The sequence below is a fragment of the Antedon mediterranea genome, chromosome 7 (assembly GCF_964355755.1).
Source record: "Antedon mediterranea chromosome 7, ecAntMedi1.1, whole genome shotgun sequence".
Taxonomy (NCBI): Eukaryota; Metazoa; Echinodermata; class Crinoidea; order Comatulida; family Antedonidae; genus Antedon; species Antedon mediterranea.
Window position 1 is genome coordinate 19864986 of NC_092676.1, and position 17773 is coordinate 19882758.

General features: G+C 33.2%; 1 protein-coding gene across 6 annotated transcripts in view; it reads left to right on the plus strand.

Annotated features, from left to right (window-relative positions):
- LOC140054939 (cytoskeleton-associated protein 5-like) overlaps positions 1-17773 on the plus strand; it is a 44051-nt gene that overhangs the window by 18692 nt on the left and 7586 nt on the right. For 5 of the 6 annotated variants that reach the window (XM_072100072.1, XM_072100076.1, XM_072100077.1 and 2 more), the window contains exons 21-41: positions 70-168; positions 312-425; positions 518-646; positions 829-1023; positions 1224-1361; positions 1805-1894; positions 4661-4777; positions 6016-6117; positions 6457-6606; positions 7336-7539; positions 7811-8140; positions 8292-8431; positions 10106-10309; positions 10687-10783; positions 11365-11541; positions 12093-12280; positions 13365-13440; positions 13794-13982; positions 14236-14370; positions 14734-14841; positions 17263-17455. In XM_072100072.1, the coding sequence (XP_071956173.1) occupies positions 70-168; positions 312-425; positions 518-646; positions 829-1023; positions 1224-1361; positions 1805-1894; positions 4661-4777; positions 6016-6117; positions 6457-6606; positions 7336-7539; positions 7811-8140; positions 8292-8431; positions 10106-10309; positions 10687-10783; positions 11365-11541; positions 12093-12280; positions 13365-13440; positions 13794-13982; positions 14236-14370; positions 14734-14841; positions 17263-17455 (3175 nt within the window). The remainder of the gene's footprint in view (positions 1-69; positions 169-311; positions 426-517; positions 647-828; positions 1024-1223; positions 1362-1804; positions 1895-4660; positions 4778-6015; positions 6118-6456; positions 6607-7335; positions 7540-7810; positions 8141-8291; positions 8432-10105; positions 10310-10686; positions 10784-11364; positions 11542-12092; positions 12281-13364; positions 13441-13793; positions 13983-14235; positions 14371-14733; positions 14842-17262; positions 17456-17773) is intronic. The other variant, XM_072100079.1, reaches the window with a different exon arrangement.

Consider the following 17773-nt stretch of genomic DNA (forward strand, 5'->3'; position numbering starts at 1 on the left):
TTTTGAAACAATTACAATTGAGATTTTTGTAGTACTTGATTCACTTATTATTATTTTTTTTTTTTACAGGTTCAAACTATATTAAACGGTAATAAGTTTATTACATCAAACCTTGGAGAATTGCCAACAGCTTTAAAACCCAGACTTAGTGACACAAACAAAATTCTTGTAAGAATTTCTATTTTTATTAAGTTTATTTGTGGATATAAAGTATACATAGTTTTGTACAAGATAGGGGATGGAAAACAAGTTAATCTATAAAGTTTTTGAAGCTAAATATTGTACTGTTTTTTGTTTGTTTTTTTGGTCAGTCTACCAACACTGCCAATATATGTACACAACTAGCCCATGCTATCGGCCCAGCCGTCAAGGTACATGTCCGGACACTGGTTCCTGGGCTGCTTATGCTCAACTGTGACAGTAAAGTAAGTGACCTCTCAATCTAAAATTATATTTTGATATGATCATTTTTCTATAGGATAGGATGTATACATATACTATGTGTACTTTTTTCTAGGCCTCTGTTAGAGCAGCAAGCATCACAGCCCTGTCTGCTTGGGAGGAGCAGGTTGGCCTAGCTCCCTTTATTGAAGATGAGCTGCTAAATACAGTCTTAGCTAAAGAGAGTCCATTTCTACGTATGGAAGTAAGTTACTATCTGTCATTTATTTATTATCTTTTCCAATTTCTTTTGGTCATATTTAACCCAGTTGTTGAGTTGCAATGAACTACATATTGTTACAAAGGAGGCAGATAGTTATAGTGTCTAATTTTCCAGATTTCCATCTCTCTTTAGTTATTGACTCATTTGTTTGGTTGTTTGCTTAGGTGTTTGGCTGGTTAGAAGAGAAGCTTGCCAAGTACCACACGTTACCATCAGACCTAGCCCTCTCTGTGCCAATACTGTACGCTGCATTGGAAGATCGTAATCCAGATGTACGCAAAAAAGCTCAGGGCGTCCTGCCGTTGTTCATGATGCATATATCATACGAGAAATGCGTCAAAATGACCAATAAATTAAAGGTAAATTATGTTTAATTAATGTTAGTTTATTTCCCAAAATACTTGCACAGTACTTTGTGGTTGTCCTCTTATATACCTCACTAGGAAGCAAAGAAAGGTAGTCTTATTAATTTAGGATATTATACTTGTGATTATCATTATTGTTATTATTTTTTTTAATTATTATTATTTACTATCAATCTTGATTTTCCTTATTTTAGCCATCCTCAAAAACACAAGTAATGCAAATTTTAGAAAAACAGCGACCAAACATACCAGCCAAACCTGAGAAACCAGGAAAAGCCAAGAAAATCAAGGCAGCAGAGGAAAAGAAAAGACCCAAAACGGCTCCAGCTAAGGTAAGATTAGATTCAGTAAAGTACATTTTTGTTGTGTTTTTTTTTCAAAAATCTTCCTTTAATTGTTCCAACTAAGTTTTGCTCCAAAACTCTTTGCCAAGTGGTATTGCTAAATTGCAAATTAATTATTTTAATTTCATGATTATATGAATTTCATTCAGTCAATGGTGACCATAATGTGTACTCCTGAATTCACTAGTCTGTTACACCCAAATATATTTTATATCTGATTTTATATTTAAATTGCAATATATTTCACACTTATTTTTTTTTCAATTTTATTATTAAAACATAGAGCCAAAAACAATTAGCTTGATTTATTTTTTTTTTAATTTTATATTTGCACTGATTTTTCACCCATTCCTTTTAATGGTATTCTTTCCCCATTTGCTGTTCCGTTGATGTGTATACCTTTTTATCTATCTATCTGTCCATCACTTAAGACTGAATCCTCTTCCACCGACACTTCACCAGTTGAGACAACCACCGCCCCAACAACAACCACAAAAAAGAAGTCTGCTAGCAAACCTAAGGTAAGAGCATGGCACATCTTTCACAGATAAACTGTATTCATTTTAAGAATTTCAATTTATGGCTAGTAAAGAAAAATTGATACCTAATTCCTCCTGGTGACCATTTAAAATTTAGTTTTTTAATAACTTTTTAGTAACTGAAAATGTTATAGTAGGTTTCTTTTTTACCTATAGGCTTGGCAATCTATCTTTTCTTTTTTAAATGGTCATATATAAGGAGATCAAAGTTTGAGCATCACATCTCTGTCACTCATCCCGATGATATGCAAATTAGCTTAACTATGCAAATTAGTGTGACATTACAGGGTTACCTGTGAAATTGTACTATATTATTACTCATTACTATTTATAGTATTGTACTGTATGTAAGCATGTGTCTTGTTTAGAAGACATAAACTACCTTAAAAGAGTCTAATTTGCATACTACAAGTGACTTTTTCTTGGTATAATTTTAAAACACAAAAAGGAAAGTAAAGTGGTTTTTATTGAACGTTTATGAATGCAATTTTAAATCATTTAACTCTTTTTTTTAAGTATTAAAGGGGGGTTCCGGGTTTAAAATGAATAGTAAAAAATGTAAAATATATTTGTTTGTCTCTTGAACGGTAAAAGTTTCAATTTATATAAGCGCCCAGTGAAGCAGAACTAAGGCTGTGAAATGAGGCCAGATTACAAGTGCAGCTACGGCAAAATCACACTGTGGTTACAGAATACGAAATTCGTGAAATGGTCAATCTTCCGACGACTCGTTATCAATAACCATATCAATTACTTTTGTAAAATTATACTTATCTGATGTAATTTTAGTCGGTCTTCCCATTTATAAAATCAATTTTCTATGAAAATCCATCAAAACAGTGAAAAATTAGATAAGTTTGCACTTTACGTTTGCCGATTTTCGCACTGACTTAGGGAAAGCCTTCAAAATCAATGAAGCGTAACGTATACATTCCTGCTGAGCGAGGAGAGCGAGACGACGATACACGTGCTCTCTCTGCCCATGCCTGGCATCGTCACGTGATAAGCAGATACAGTATACAATACCAAACTGGTCGGGTCGAGTATACCCCGTCTATATCACAACATGAACAACGATGTACAGTATTTGATTGAAGGTCGACTCTCAACCTACCGGAATGGTATAGATAATATAGCTCGAATGAGAGAGTTGGAATATTTGTAAACATAAGTACAGTATTGCTAATATTAACAAGTGTAGCCTATAGTAAAAGGCCTGGTAGTATCAATTCGCATAGGGTCTACTACACTAGCTAGCTCAATTTTTAACTGGGCCGGATCGGCTAGGCTAGGCTAGGTCTCCTTCCTACTACCGGTCTACTTGCTTGATGCAGTATACGATTTTTTGGAGAGTAAACTAGGCCTACTTATTAGACCATACGTGCGGACGGCGATCGGACCTTGTTTTGCCTCAATATTTACAGCCGATTTTTGTAGAACGTTTTAGGTTTAGATTGTTTAGGAGTTTGGTTGATAGGATGGGTTTGGAATCCACTGAGTTTTGTTATTTATGGGCCAATCGTTTAGTAATAGGCTAGCTAGGCCCATGAATGATGGCCATCGTGGCATGGAATCCCTAGTCAGAAATGGCTCTCACCCCGGCATGAATAAAATGATTTAGTCTAGGCCTAGCCTAGTACGTGAAGCCGATATACGATCTGTACTATTAATTCGAGGTATAAAAATAGTATAATTTATGACTCCGTAATCTGTACTAAATTTTGTATTTCATTAAATGTCAAATAAATATATGCTACTACTGTTATTATTACACTTTAGGCCTAGCTTCTTAGCAAATCTACAAAAAATGTATTTCACAATGATCGGGTGGTCGTCGTTTGACAGAGGAGAGAGAACACAACGTACAAGCTTGACGTCGCGAGTTTGGAATCCACTGATGACGTGATTTTGTGAATATCTCATGAATATTAATGAGCTTCCCTAAGCTGCTGAAAAACAGACTTTCCATGAATTTACCCTAAAATGTATATGAAATTTAATTTTTTTAATTTCTCGTTATTACTTCTTCATTCTGACATGTCTATATTGTTATAATATTTTTTATTTAATAAATAAACGATATTTAAAAGCAATTTTAAACCCAGAATCCCCCTTTAAACTTTTTGTAATAGGTTGCCAAGGTATTTAAATAATATATTCTAAAAACATTATAGATGTGTTATTTTTTTTAATTTGGCTAAAATATCTTTCTTTCTTTTCATTTATTTCTTTGATCTACCATTCTTTTAATTTTACTTATTCTCTACTTTTCTTTTACATTCTTTTCGGTTTGTTATCTTTTGTTTTTCGACTTATTTGGTCAGTCTGGGAAATTTGGACTTAAGTCATCGTCAAAGAAACTGAGGTCAAAGGTAATATCTGGTCTCTAAATGGAAGTACTGTATAAGTGAATATGTAGATCTGTGATGTTAGTATTTTATAGGAAATCAAGTTGTCTTCAATATCTATTAAATGTAGTATACTGTTAAAATAAATTATCGTAAATCTTAATGTAATAGCTTAAAAAAGAGGTAATTGTTTAATCAGTGTTTTAACATTAATTCTTTATGATCACTAATTTTCTGAGCATAAAACCGTTTAAAATTAATGTGTAAAACTCTAGTATTTATTAATTTAATATAAACAATTACATCATAAAGCAAAGGTTTGAGGTCACCCCACATTTACCATATTTCTTCTGATCGTTCCAAACTACTGTATGTTGTTACAAATACTTATTATTAATAGGCTGAAGCAAGCAGTAACCAGCCGGATCCCCCTCCTGCAGCAGCTGCCCCACCCCCTGCATCAGCTGTCCCTCCCCCTGCTGCTACCAACAAGAAATCTAAACTGACCAAGGGAAAGGTAGGATGGTATTGACATTAGCACTGTATAGTCACAGCCATCACCCATTTATGATATTAATTATTAGTATTAATACCATATTTTTATTTTTTAAACACTAATCCTTTCTATATTTCTAATATGGAATATTTCATTATACATTTAATAGTGCATATGGTTATTATAACAATTTTAGAAAATATTTAAAGTGATGTATTAGATCATTTCAAACTATAACATTTAGGCTTCCAAACTAATCCGGTACATCATTATTGCACCCCCATAGTAGGTCTTTTATCAATTCTAAAATCGTGAAGCATTTCAATTTATAATTCCAAGTAATAAACTGCATTCATAAATAGTATATTTTGATAATTATTTTATTATACCTAACCTATCCGTTCATACTAACACATTAATTTGCTGGTACATAAGTCAATTACTGCTTGTTATTATGGTGTCAGGTGTTCTGGTATATTTTGACTCTATTTTGAAGTAAGCATTTTTCAAATAAGTGCACATTAATAGGCAATTTCTAAACAGCAAAGTTGTGAACTGTTCAAACAAGTACCCAGTACAACAGCCATGCCATAAATGAAAGTTTAACCAAACTGTTGTTCATATTTATTATGCTATATCATCGTTATCTCTTTTGTATTTATTAATAACATTATGTAGTAATACTAATATTGATATATTTGTAATTTCAGTATCGTTTCATAGAGCATTGTAGTACTTTGTAATGAAATTGTTAGAGATGCCTACTAACTTTTATTTCTTTTTAAAATACACAGTGCAGTAACATTTTGAAATCTATTAACAAGTATTTACATATAGTACAGTTTCTTTCTTTGGAGTATTTATTTTAAAAAGTGGGGTGAAGCTGGCCAGCGATTGAAAATAGATGAGGAATTCAATATTTGACTCATCTTTACCATTCATACTATTATGTACATGATTACTATAGAATTGAAGAGACACATTGAGGTCCAAACAAAGCGTTCTCTTATTAAGGGTGTGTCTCTGAATAGAGGTTAGCTGTAGTGTTTAAACATATATTTCCTCTTGTTTTTTTGCATGGGAAAATGTCGTCCTAATTAATAGGAGCGTCCTAAAGTAGGGTCTTTACTGTATTATATTATAAATATTTTTTTTCTATAGACGACAGGAAAATAAGGGATACACCTGTATGAATCCAGATTATATTAGAGTTTTTTAATCAGATTTGTAATCATCATTTCTGGTTATTTATTTTGTAGGCAACAAAATCTAGCAAAAAACAGGAGGAAGAAGATGTTGGACCACCTGTTATCCTCAACAACTTAAAAGATAAAAGATTCAGAGATGAGGATAATCTAAAGGTACATGTCATGTAATTCTTGGCACACATTAAAAAATATTATATATTACTACCAGTATGTAGTTTTAATCAAGTTAATCACTTCCGTATAAAAAAAAATGTTTTCACTTATGAAATGACAAAATAAATGGTTAAATTCAACCAAAAACCAATTGGCTAGCAGCTTTAAATGTTTTTCAGGTAAATACATTTTTTTTTTCAATCCAATTTTTGGTCAAAGAGAATATTACTACTGTACAATGTGACATAAAATGGCATAAAAATAAAAAAATATTTTTTCAGGGGGACAATACAATCTTTAATACAGAAGAAATATTTTCTTTTTATTTATCTATGATAGGTGTTAAAATGGAATTTCAATGTACCACGTGATGAGATCATAGACCAGCTCAGAGAGCAGATGCAACCATGTGTTAACTCATCCCTGTTTACTTCCCTCTTTCATGCTGACTTCAAGCACCACATTACGGCTATTGCTACTCTCAAAGAGGTATGCCATGTAGCTCCAACTTTATATTAGTTTCATTATTATTTGTGTCAATGTTTTCAATGGCAGTGTTAGCTCTCTTAGTTTGAAATCTCTCATCTTTGTTAAAAGATTAGCTCGCAAATCATAGACATCTTCAGGATTGGCAGTTTAGTGGACATTCTCCACACATATTATTATCAGATCCTGTAACAGTAACTGTATTGGTCTCACTTTTCACTGGGTTCTGATAGCAATATTGTGAGGGGATTCCATTGTGTGCAGATCTTACTTTGCCCAGATATGCTTATATTAAGGCAATCTAACAGGAGGATGCTGAGCTCTGTAGATCAAACAGTCTGTGGCTGCAGTTCCAAGCCCCTTAACAGACATTGCATGGCACAGTATTGTACATAGTACAGTGTTGTTGGTATTTGTTGCAGCCAGATATAAGATCAAAGAGGTGTTATGCGTTCCTATATTGGCAAGGCGAGCTTAGTGTCCTGTGATTAGATTGCCTTGCTTATACAGTCCACTTCAACATTATAATGCCAATGTATTTCAAACATGCCTGATTGGGAATGACAGTGTATTGTATATTCATCATATCAAACAAAAAAATTAAAGTGAGCCAAATATACTTAAGTTGTTTTACGGAAGATATTCACATTTACAGACAATTTTAAACAGAAATGATTGCATTACCTAGGCAATTATAATATTTAAACTAACCATTATTATTTTATTTTCTAGGCTGTTTCATCTTGTAAAGAGGCCAGTATTGGGGCATTAGACATTATCCTGAAGTGGGTAACACTGCGTTTCTTTGACACAAACACCACTGTAAACATTAAGGCATTGGAGTTTTTGCAAGTGTTATTCAACATGCTTGCAGATGAAGACTATAGTATGCATGATTATGAGGCTTACGCATTCTTACCCTACCTTATTTTGAAGGCGAGTATAGAGAATTTATGTGCTAGGAAAATTTAAGAATGGCTTAAATTGTGATGTGCCCATATATGAACATGATGATGCCATATCACTACCATATTTAAACATATTACTACCATATTTGGGCACATCACACTTTTTTTGTCCAACTAGTTTGATAGTGTAGACAGGGCTTTAAAATTACTTATTGCTGTTTTAATTACTTTTATTCATTGTTAACACAGTGTTTGATTGTAAAATTTTATATTCAATGAGATTGATACTTTTTATTTAGATTGGCGAAAATAAAGAGAATATCCGTAAGATGGTTCGAAACTGTATCAAGACGATTACAAAGATCTACCCAGCCAGTAAAATCTTCCAATTCATCATAGACGGCCTTAAGTCCAAGAATGCTAGACAACGAACAGAGTGTCTCGACGAATTAGGCACCTTGATTGACCTGTACGGAATCAACGTATGTCAGCCAAGTCCTCCGAAGGCGCTAAAGGATATTGCAGTGCAGATCAGTGATAGAGACAACAGCGTACGCTCTGCAGCGCTTAATACGCTGGTTCAAGCGTATGCTATTGTCGGTGAGGGTATCTACAAAATGGTTGGCAGAGTAAGTTACTATTGACATACAAACACTTTGTTGGGTCCTGATAATGTTCTCTTAAGAGAGGTGTCCCCTGAATAGAGGTTGACCGTAGTGGTAAAACACGTAGGTCAAACAAAAACTTTCTGTGACATTGAATCTATGTCTTTTTTTCTAGTTGAATGAAAAGGACGTAAGCTTATTGGAAGAAAGGATCAAACGATCAAGCAAGAAAGTGAAGTCTGCAGCTCCACCTAAAACAGCACCATCACAGGAATCAAAGCTAACAAAACAAGATGTTAAGAAATCTTCTCTCCAGTAAGTATACTCTACACTACATTGCCCTATTACTAATGTTGTGATTGTTCGACTGGCCAATATAAAGTCAGACAAATTATAAAATATAGTTTCAGGTGCACTCTATTGACCAATTTTTATTTTCAGTTATACATTAGTACAATATATGAACTGTATTGTAAATGTGTATATTTTTTTAATGTTCATTGTTTAATAAGATATACAGTATTTTTGTTTATTAGTTTATTTTCAATTAATTTATTTAAACCAACACCCCCTTTAAATAGTAGAATATTTTGCCATTCATTATGGTATAGAGTATTCATTCATTTGCATGTCAGTGTTTTATTACAGTATCATTTTTTAAATCATGCATTTCATAGTTATAATGCTATTCTACGTCTGTGCCATCATATATCGTATTCATTGTCAAACTAACTCTTTCCTTACCTTATCTTAAGCCGATTTTCCACTAGGCGAATTTGTTCGCGCGAATCGAAAGCGCCAGCTTGTACGCATGTGTATTCATGTTTACATCTTCCACATCCTTCTCTACGCATGCGTATTAGCTGACGCCTTCGATTCGCGCGAACAAATTCGCCTAGTGGAAAATCGGCTTTAAAGATTCTAAAGATTTTCTAACATGGCAAAAGGTGTCATATTTTCTATGAGTTTTATCAGATAATCTATATATTTTTGTGCACTTGTAACATGACCACACAGTGCTACTTTTCTCTTTGTTTCCTAACTTCATCTCATAATAACGTCAACATCATTTCAATCATTTTAATTTTGTAGTCATGGAAGGCGGCGTAGCAGTAACAGGTGTGTCTGCTTTATCATGGTTCATGATAGCTGCATCATCTCTCAGTTGTCATGGCAACTTAATCAATTGTCATGACAATTGATAACGGCTACTTCACTGAGATCGTCACACCATTAAAATATCATAACTACTGACTGACACTTTACCATGGCAAAAAAAAAATGGGTTTCATCATAAACCTACTTTGAGAAAATCTCAGTGAAGTTGCTAGTCTTTTTAACCAGATTGCATACTTGAGTGATGATAAATGCAAGGTTTTGTTTCACAGGGTTGAATGAAGTGCAGTCTGTTTGGGAGTCTAGGGTATAATGGTTTAAATATAATGAATGCTATTCTATTATTCATTCTTATCTGCATTAGCATGATACACTAGTGTTATGTCAATGGTTATGGTTTTCTTTCATATCTTTTCCTCTTTTTTATTTTTTGGAGATTATGAATGTGTTTTTCTAGTATCAGTAGTTAAATAAAGGTATAAAATTTGTAACACCTCTTGGGTGTTGTGCTAGATTTGGTGGAGGATTTTAGCCTGACCTGCCCACCATCAACCTGCACATTGCATGCATACCCCAGAGCATTTTATTCTTCAGCGTTGACGTGAAACAGTACTATGATAAATAATGTTGGCTACTTCCATGGTATCAAGTTAAAAATAAATTATGAAATATAGTATAGTAAAAATTGAATTGGTATTAATTGAAAGTTAAAAATAAAATATAAGGTAAGTATTATCTAGTTTGTATAGTTGGTTTGTTTCAGTAATAGGTATTTTGTAATGCAAGAAATGGGCTTGATCAGACAAAAAAAAAGGATTTTAAAAAGAATTACATTATAAATAAAAAACAATGTGTTACATTTTTAATTTTCAGAGCACCATCTAACGACCGGCCTTCCACAGCACCTTCGCAGACATCTAGCAACATCCGCAACTCCAATGTCCCACAGGTGTTCAAACTTGATCTTGATGGTCTAGGCCTAAACGACGGAGATTCCAATGATAACATTCCCCAGCTTGAAGACATGGACCATGTACAGGATCTGTTGACTGATGCTGTTAAACTACCGGAACGAAGGTATGTCCTGAGATCTAGTGAAAACCATTTATGACATAAGAGTGAGTGGCCGAGCGGTAAAGACAGGGGAACGGTAATTACGTAGCCATAACATCGGCAAGGGTTCGAGGCTCACTCGCTCCATGGTTCTGATGGTAGAACAGGTCTTCTTGGATAAGAACTGTAGGTCCAGTGTACACACCTAGCTCGTGTGCCCTTTAAATAACCTAGGAAACATCTTTTGAGATGAGTAGGGGGTTACACCAGTACATCACAGCTACTGATTAGTATAAATAAAATAATTAAAAGTGTAAGGGAATTTGGTCAACTAAAGGATCAGTGATGATTGTAGCAATCAATTTTAATCAATTGATACTGTTTTTTGTTTTTTTTTAAAGGTTGCAGAAACCTAATTTAACTGTGGCTCAACTTGACTTCATTATATCACAAATTGCCAGCAATGATATAGCAATTAGTTTGCAGTCTTTGAAACAGGTAAATATTTTTATTTTAGTGGTTAAGGAGGTCCGTGGCCATCAGTATGGTTGGTAAGGTTTTAACCTAACCACTTTTTCACAGAGGCCTTTTCCTGCAACCACCACACCATTTTATTCCTTATGGCTACATCACTATTAAGACACTTTGTCTATTATATAGAAGGAACTGGGTTCAAATTCTCGATAAGAACAACTCCCAGTCCACTCAGCTGTAAATGAGTACCTGGTTGAAAATTACTAGGTAGAAAGGCGACGTGGAAAGGCCACCCTAATACACAGGGTAGTGTCCCACCGGAGGTGCTGACAAGTCGTGGCCAACCCATGTTTTTTTATGTACATATTTTGTTGTTGTTTATGAATGTTGTCTGGCATATGTACTGTACATTTAAATGGTTACCAAACTGACAAGCACTTCTTTTGGTATACTATTGAATTTCTACTTGTGAATAAAGTACACAATATCGAGACCTGGTACAATGATTTCCTAAAAACTCATTCCCCACAATCACAGGACTCACCTTTACCTTTATATCTTTTGTTAAATGGCATTCAATTTACATTTTTTTTGTCACATAACAGTTGGATGAGGCATTACAAGATTCAGATCGTTGTAAAGTACTCACCGATCATGTTGACCAATTAGTAGTTACAACATCACTACAGCTGCGAATGGCATTTAGCAAGTACATGTCAGATGAAAACACATCAAAAGATGTCATTAGAATGTATAGGTGTTTAGTGGCACTCCTTATGTCGGTGAGGATAATACATTGTTTTTTAATAATGTGTATTACTACTTGATTTGTCTATCGTCCATTACTCTATTTGTGTATACAGTAGTTTTAACTACTGTAAATAACATTACTTTATTTCTGTATAAACCATTTATTAAAGCTCAATTAATAATAATACTAAAATTATAAAAACCTGTAAAAGTCATCTAACATGTGTTCAATAGAGTAGTATATTTAAATTTAGCACCAAATTTTGTTTTTTTTTTGTTGTTGTAAGGGCCAGCAAATTGTCATGGGGTAATAACATCTACACCTAATTTAGCTTTGCTTAATAGTGAAAAAATGAATCTAACTATTTTATACTCATTGACTGATTTTTAAAAAAGTATATTTACTTAAACTCTGTTTGACAAAAATAAGTGTGATGTGCCCAAATATGGTAATGGTATACCCAACTATGGTAGTGGTATGACATCATCGTGTCCATATATGGGCACATCACATTTTTTTTCACACAGTGATAGTGTAGACAGAGTTTTACAGCTATAACTAATATTAAATCTTTGTTCTCAGCTGTTCCAAAATAGGATGCTTGCAACCAAAGCATCAAAGGACGTGCTCTGTGACCTGGTCAATGGCCTTATCACCGTCCTCATAGACAACAGATTAGAATCGTTTGAGGAAGGTCCACAGGTGATTCGGTCAATTAACATGTTGATGGTCAAAGTGCTTGATCAGAGTGACCCAACCAATAGCATGTGGTACAGTATACAAATAATGAATGTTTATGAGTGCAATGGTACAAATAATGGCACGAGGTGAATGATGAAAGGTTATATCAACGAGGCAAAGCCGAGTTGATATAACCTTTCATCATTCACCAAGTGCCATTATTTGTACCATTACACGAATACAAAACATTCATTATTTGTTTTATATAACATCTAAATAAATTCTAGTTATTTGAATCAAATAAAAGGTAGCCCTAGCCAAAGCTTACTACATTTCATTCACACACATTTGATTAAAAACAGTAACATTTGGTTTTTAATAATGTTATATTAAATGTTATATTTATATGGATTTCGTAAAAACACCTACTTTTGTGTTAATTATGTCAACAAACGACCAAACAATCCTAGGCCTAGCAAGGCTAAAACGCCTAGGCTAGGCCTAGCCTAATACTAGCATGGCCTAGGCTAGACCTAGTAGCCTAGTACTAGCTTGGCTGAAAGGCAAAACTTCGACAGACAATTGGAACTTATCTAAGCTAATTATGGTTTTTCCAACAATTCCACGTCTTGTAGGGATGTCCCCATTAATTAATCAAAATCCTAAAAACGATCTAAAGCTAATTTAAATGCCTTTTTGAATGAAATTAGTACATAATGTCCAAATCGTACACAAATATCTGCTGCTGTTGCATATCTCGCTGTGGTGTTTACAAATGAAACTGAGACCAGACGACAGGTGGCGCTGTTGTATTTCACAGTACATAGCCATATCATAGGATAATTTGTGTACTAGATTTTTTTTCATCCGCGAGACGTTTTTTTTTTCGTACACAAAAATGTTTCAAAAGGTACTATTTAACGATCGTTGAATAGTGCGTACTATTGCACGCCATGTGACCCACATTCGTCCAATCAAATGACAGGAATTTATATAGGTGTTATATAATATTTTTTATTTCAATTATTTTTTAAATAAATATTTGACAGCTGTACACATCTTGTTGCTTTGCTTTCAGTACATTATGTATTGCATGCATTATAATTTGTTGAAAGATCTACTATAATACATACATATTTTTTATTTAAAGGATATTTTTATTTCTATTTTCAGCGCATTATTAAAACTTCTCCAAGAATATGTTGCTCAAGAAAGTAGTTCACAAAAATTTGTACAACTTATTATGAAAGTGAGTAACCTGTGCTATTAGCCTATACTTTAGTATAGTGCAGTGCAGTCTAAATCTGTCTACACTATCAAACTTTATGTGATTTTACCCATATATGCCCATATTTGGGCATATCACACTTTGTTGTCAAACTAGTTTGATAGTGTAGATAGAGCTTAAATCTATATTATTATACATATTTATTATATATGGCGGTAGCTATGTTGGGCATAAAGAGAATTAAATATAACAAACTCACTGGCAAAATATGTATAATATCAATATGCCCTTTGAACTTATCGCTCCCGAAGCATAACAATTTCGTGTTACACATTTGATATCTAATTTTATGATGGATTTATTCTTTTATTTAGTGTTTATGGAGAATGGTCAGATCAATGCCAGAGATTATCCATGATATCAACGTAGAGCGGCTGTTACTGTCGCTACATGTATTCCTGAAGGCTTTCCCAAGTGCCGTCTGGAAGGAGAGAACCAACGACACTCCACTTAGAACCATTAAAACTATTCTACACTCCTTAGCCAAGATTCTTGGTGCTAAGGTATGTTGTTGGTGGTTGTGGTGCTGATGTTGGTGGTAATGACAATGTTCGTGGTGGCGGTTGTGATGTGGTTATTATGGTGATGATGGTAGTAGTGATGTGGTTAATATGGTGTTGGTGATGATGGTAGTGATGGTGATGTGGTTATTATGGGGTTTGGTGATGAAGGTGATAGTGAATGGTAGAGGTGATGGTGAGGAGAGGATAAATTTATGATTTTGTATTCATCGATAATATTTGTATCTTTACACAGGTTTTGAATAATCTTGTTTTGATTAATGACAAAAATTCAGAAGTCGAACTCTACTTAAAGAAGATTGTGAAGAACAATCGCAAGTCAGTTGGAGGCGATCACATTAATGGTTCAGTCCAAGAAACACGGAGTCATGTGAGCATTTAGTCCATTCACAGTAAAATTGTAACATTAATAAATAATGTTTATTTAATTTCAGTTTAGCTTTAGCCTTATTTAGTTTCACTATTAAATATTTCATGCAACAGAAGATTTGTTATTTAGTATTTGGCCCATTGAAGATACAGAAAACTTTAGAATTCATTACAATGTTGTGACTTCTACTGATCAATGTATTGATTTTCTTGAAAATCAATAGGCATAGTGTGTTTGTATATATAAAACTTGAACACTTTTAATTGTATATTTCCAAACCATAAATATGATTAAACAATAACAATTAAATTGGTCATTGAACCATGACATTTGACAAACTATTATATTTTTTTGCTTTCTTAGTCTTCGTCGTCTAGTAAATTAGCATCTCCCAGAAGAGCATCAGCTCGAACCAATGATATACTTGCAGAAATATTCAAAAGAATTGGTTCCAAGGAGAACACCAGAGAGGTATGATTTAAATAATGCTTTATTTAATATTTATATGTCTTTTAAAAACAAAAGGTATGTTTAAATATACGCAATCAGTTTCCAGTAAAAGTACAAATCTTTTTTATTTTGTTTATTCAGTGTATTTTAACCATACTTCTTATAAAGCACTTGAAATACACAGAATCTAACCCTCTAAATAGTCTTTTCCAAAAAAATGGCTTAAAAATTGTGCCCATCGTCTTGGGCTCAATTGTCTATTCTCCCTGGAAACTCCCAACTGTTCAGCTGGCACATTTTGTAATAGTTTCCTTTGAGAAATAGTTTTTATCTTGTTTGTATTTTTTGTTAAAGAATGCAAATTATATTGAACAAAGTGATGAATTACAAAAGGTAAAATAATGCGGTTAATATTTTTACTAGTGCATCTATTTGTCAAGTATTATTATTATAGTGTTATTTAGTGTCTGCTATGAACTGTCTACCTACTACTATTGTGTCATAGAATACTTCCTGAGTGAAAGCCAGGAATGTGCTGTTTAAAAGGGTGCCCATTTAAGGCCCCACATTGCTCTACAGTGACAATACATACAGTTTATTTTCCATTAAATGTATTTACCATAGTAGTGAAATTCATTTCACAAGTCGTGATTAAGTTAGTCTCTCTACATCTATTAGTTACGCCCGTATTCTTAAACCGGACTTTAGTCGTAGTTCGAGCTAAAACTAAAAAAATGATGTCATTTTAATTCATAAACCGAACTTCAACTAAATCACCGACTAAATCAGGCCAACTTCGACTAAATCGAGACGGATTTTGATTGATTTTTTTAGTCCTGGAGGGGGCAGGCTAAATGGTCGACTAAATAGTTTTTAAACGATGTTTATAAAAAACGTAACAGTCATTGAGTTGTTATATTGGCCAGATATTGAAGAATGAAATATCTATATTTATATTAGCTTAATTAAATATACATTGGTATAAGTTATAATAATGAAAATCATCTTTATTTACAACTGTATACAAATTACATTATTTTCTTCGCGCAAGTCCGACTTGAGCCACGTCACGCCATAGCGACAATGGGAGATGCGGCAATTCACCACGCGATGGAATGTTTAGGGGGCCTAGCGCTTTCTTGTCACGCTATGAAGTGCGTGGTTCGTGGCGATCATACTTTGTTGGGGGCCTAGAAAATATAAAAGTTACCGTACCGCCATGGTTCCTAAATATATTTTGAAGATTTTATTTGTTGTTAATCAAATATACTTCACTGTTAAATTAATACTGATATTGTTCTAATAATTAACGATTAAAATTATTTTTCATGTATATAGTCCTGATGCGTAAAAAGTGTTGTAAGAAATGGAAAGTGATATCAATGCGCAAAATTTCGTCTGCTCCTCAAATACTCTCTTGTCATTGGCCAATGTATAGCCTTTGTTTACCCAGACGTGTGCAACTCGACTAAAAGCTCGACTTCATTAAGTCGAACTGCAAACTTCGACTACTTCGTTTTTTAATCGAATTTGAAGTAATAGCTCGAACTACGACTTTTTCAAGTCGAACTTCGAACTACGACTAAAATCCGGTTTAAGAATACGGGCGTTAATTAGTTCTAAATAGTAAAGTACCCCTTAATAGTACTGAAGTACAATTTACCATCAGTAATAGATTGAAAAACCCTTTGTGGGTGTGTGGGTTTAGCAAGAAGAAATACTATAGTTTCAGATTTAGAAAGAAACAGGACAGAACATAAAGTCTCTCCCAAACAGTTTTCTTATGTCATTGTTGCCTATCATGTCAGCTACGTTGATTTTTATTACATGCTTCATATTTTTGTAAGATAAGAAAGTCTGCAATTTAAACATTCCATATTCTGTCATTTTTTCCATAACTTATCACACAGCTTGCAATTGCTTGATAGATGGATTTTTTGTGTGCTTTTTGACATCTGATTTTTGATAGTGAAGTTTTTACTTTAAATATCACTGATATATACATTCAAAGTAGCACAGTTTGTCTGGATAACATTACAGTATTTGAAAAATACATGAATCCAATATCTTATTTTTTTATTTTTTTAATTATTGCAATATTGTATATTGATTTTAGCTTTTAAAATGTATTTGCATTGCAGTTCATTTTTTACACTATTGTAGTTGTTTTCTGCAGTCTTTTTTTGACAGATTCTTTCTTCTCCGAATTTGTTTTGAAATACGAGTCCAAGAGAACACATGTTACCTAAAAATATAGTCACCAATCATCTATAATACAAGCAGAAGTCTTCCTTTTATGATTCCAAAGTAACAAAGAAAAAAACGAATCTTGCTCTAGAACTATCATAGAAATCTAGGAGTCTTTAAAAATTGTCACTCTTATCTGTGATTGACATTGACAATGAAAAAACGTATATTTTGTTTATCTTATATTTTATACAGGGCTTAGCTGAGCTCTTTGATTTCAAGTGCAAATACCCAGATGTAGATATTGAACCCTTCCTTAAGAAGACATCCCCCTTCTTCCAAAGCTACATTGAACGAGGTCTGAAGAATATCGCTACAGAACGTGAGAAGGCCCAGTCAGAGAAACAAAGGAGTAAAGAAAACAATGTCACAAGTGTGGATAGTATAAGTATGACTATTATTTATTGATTATATAAAACTGATTGATTATATTAAGTGATTAAACTAATTGATTATATGAATTGATTTATTGATTATATTAATTATATTAATTGATTATAATAGTTTATATAATAGATTATACTGATTGATTATATCACCTGATTATATTGATTGATTATATTGATTGATTATATTATTTGATCATACTGATTGATTATATTAATTGATTACTGATTGATTATATTAATTGATTATTGATTGATTATATTAATTGATTACTGATTGATTATATTAATTGATTATTGATTGATTATATTAATTGATT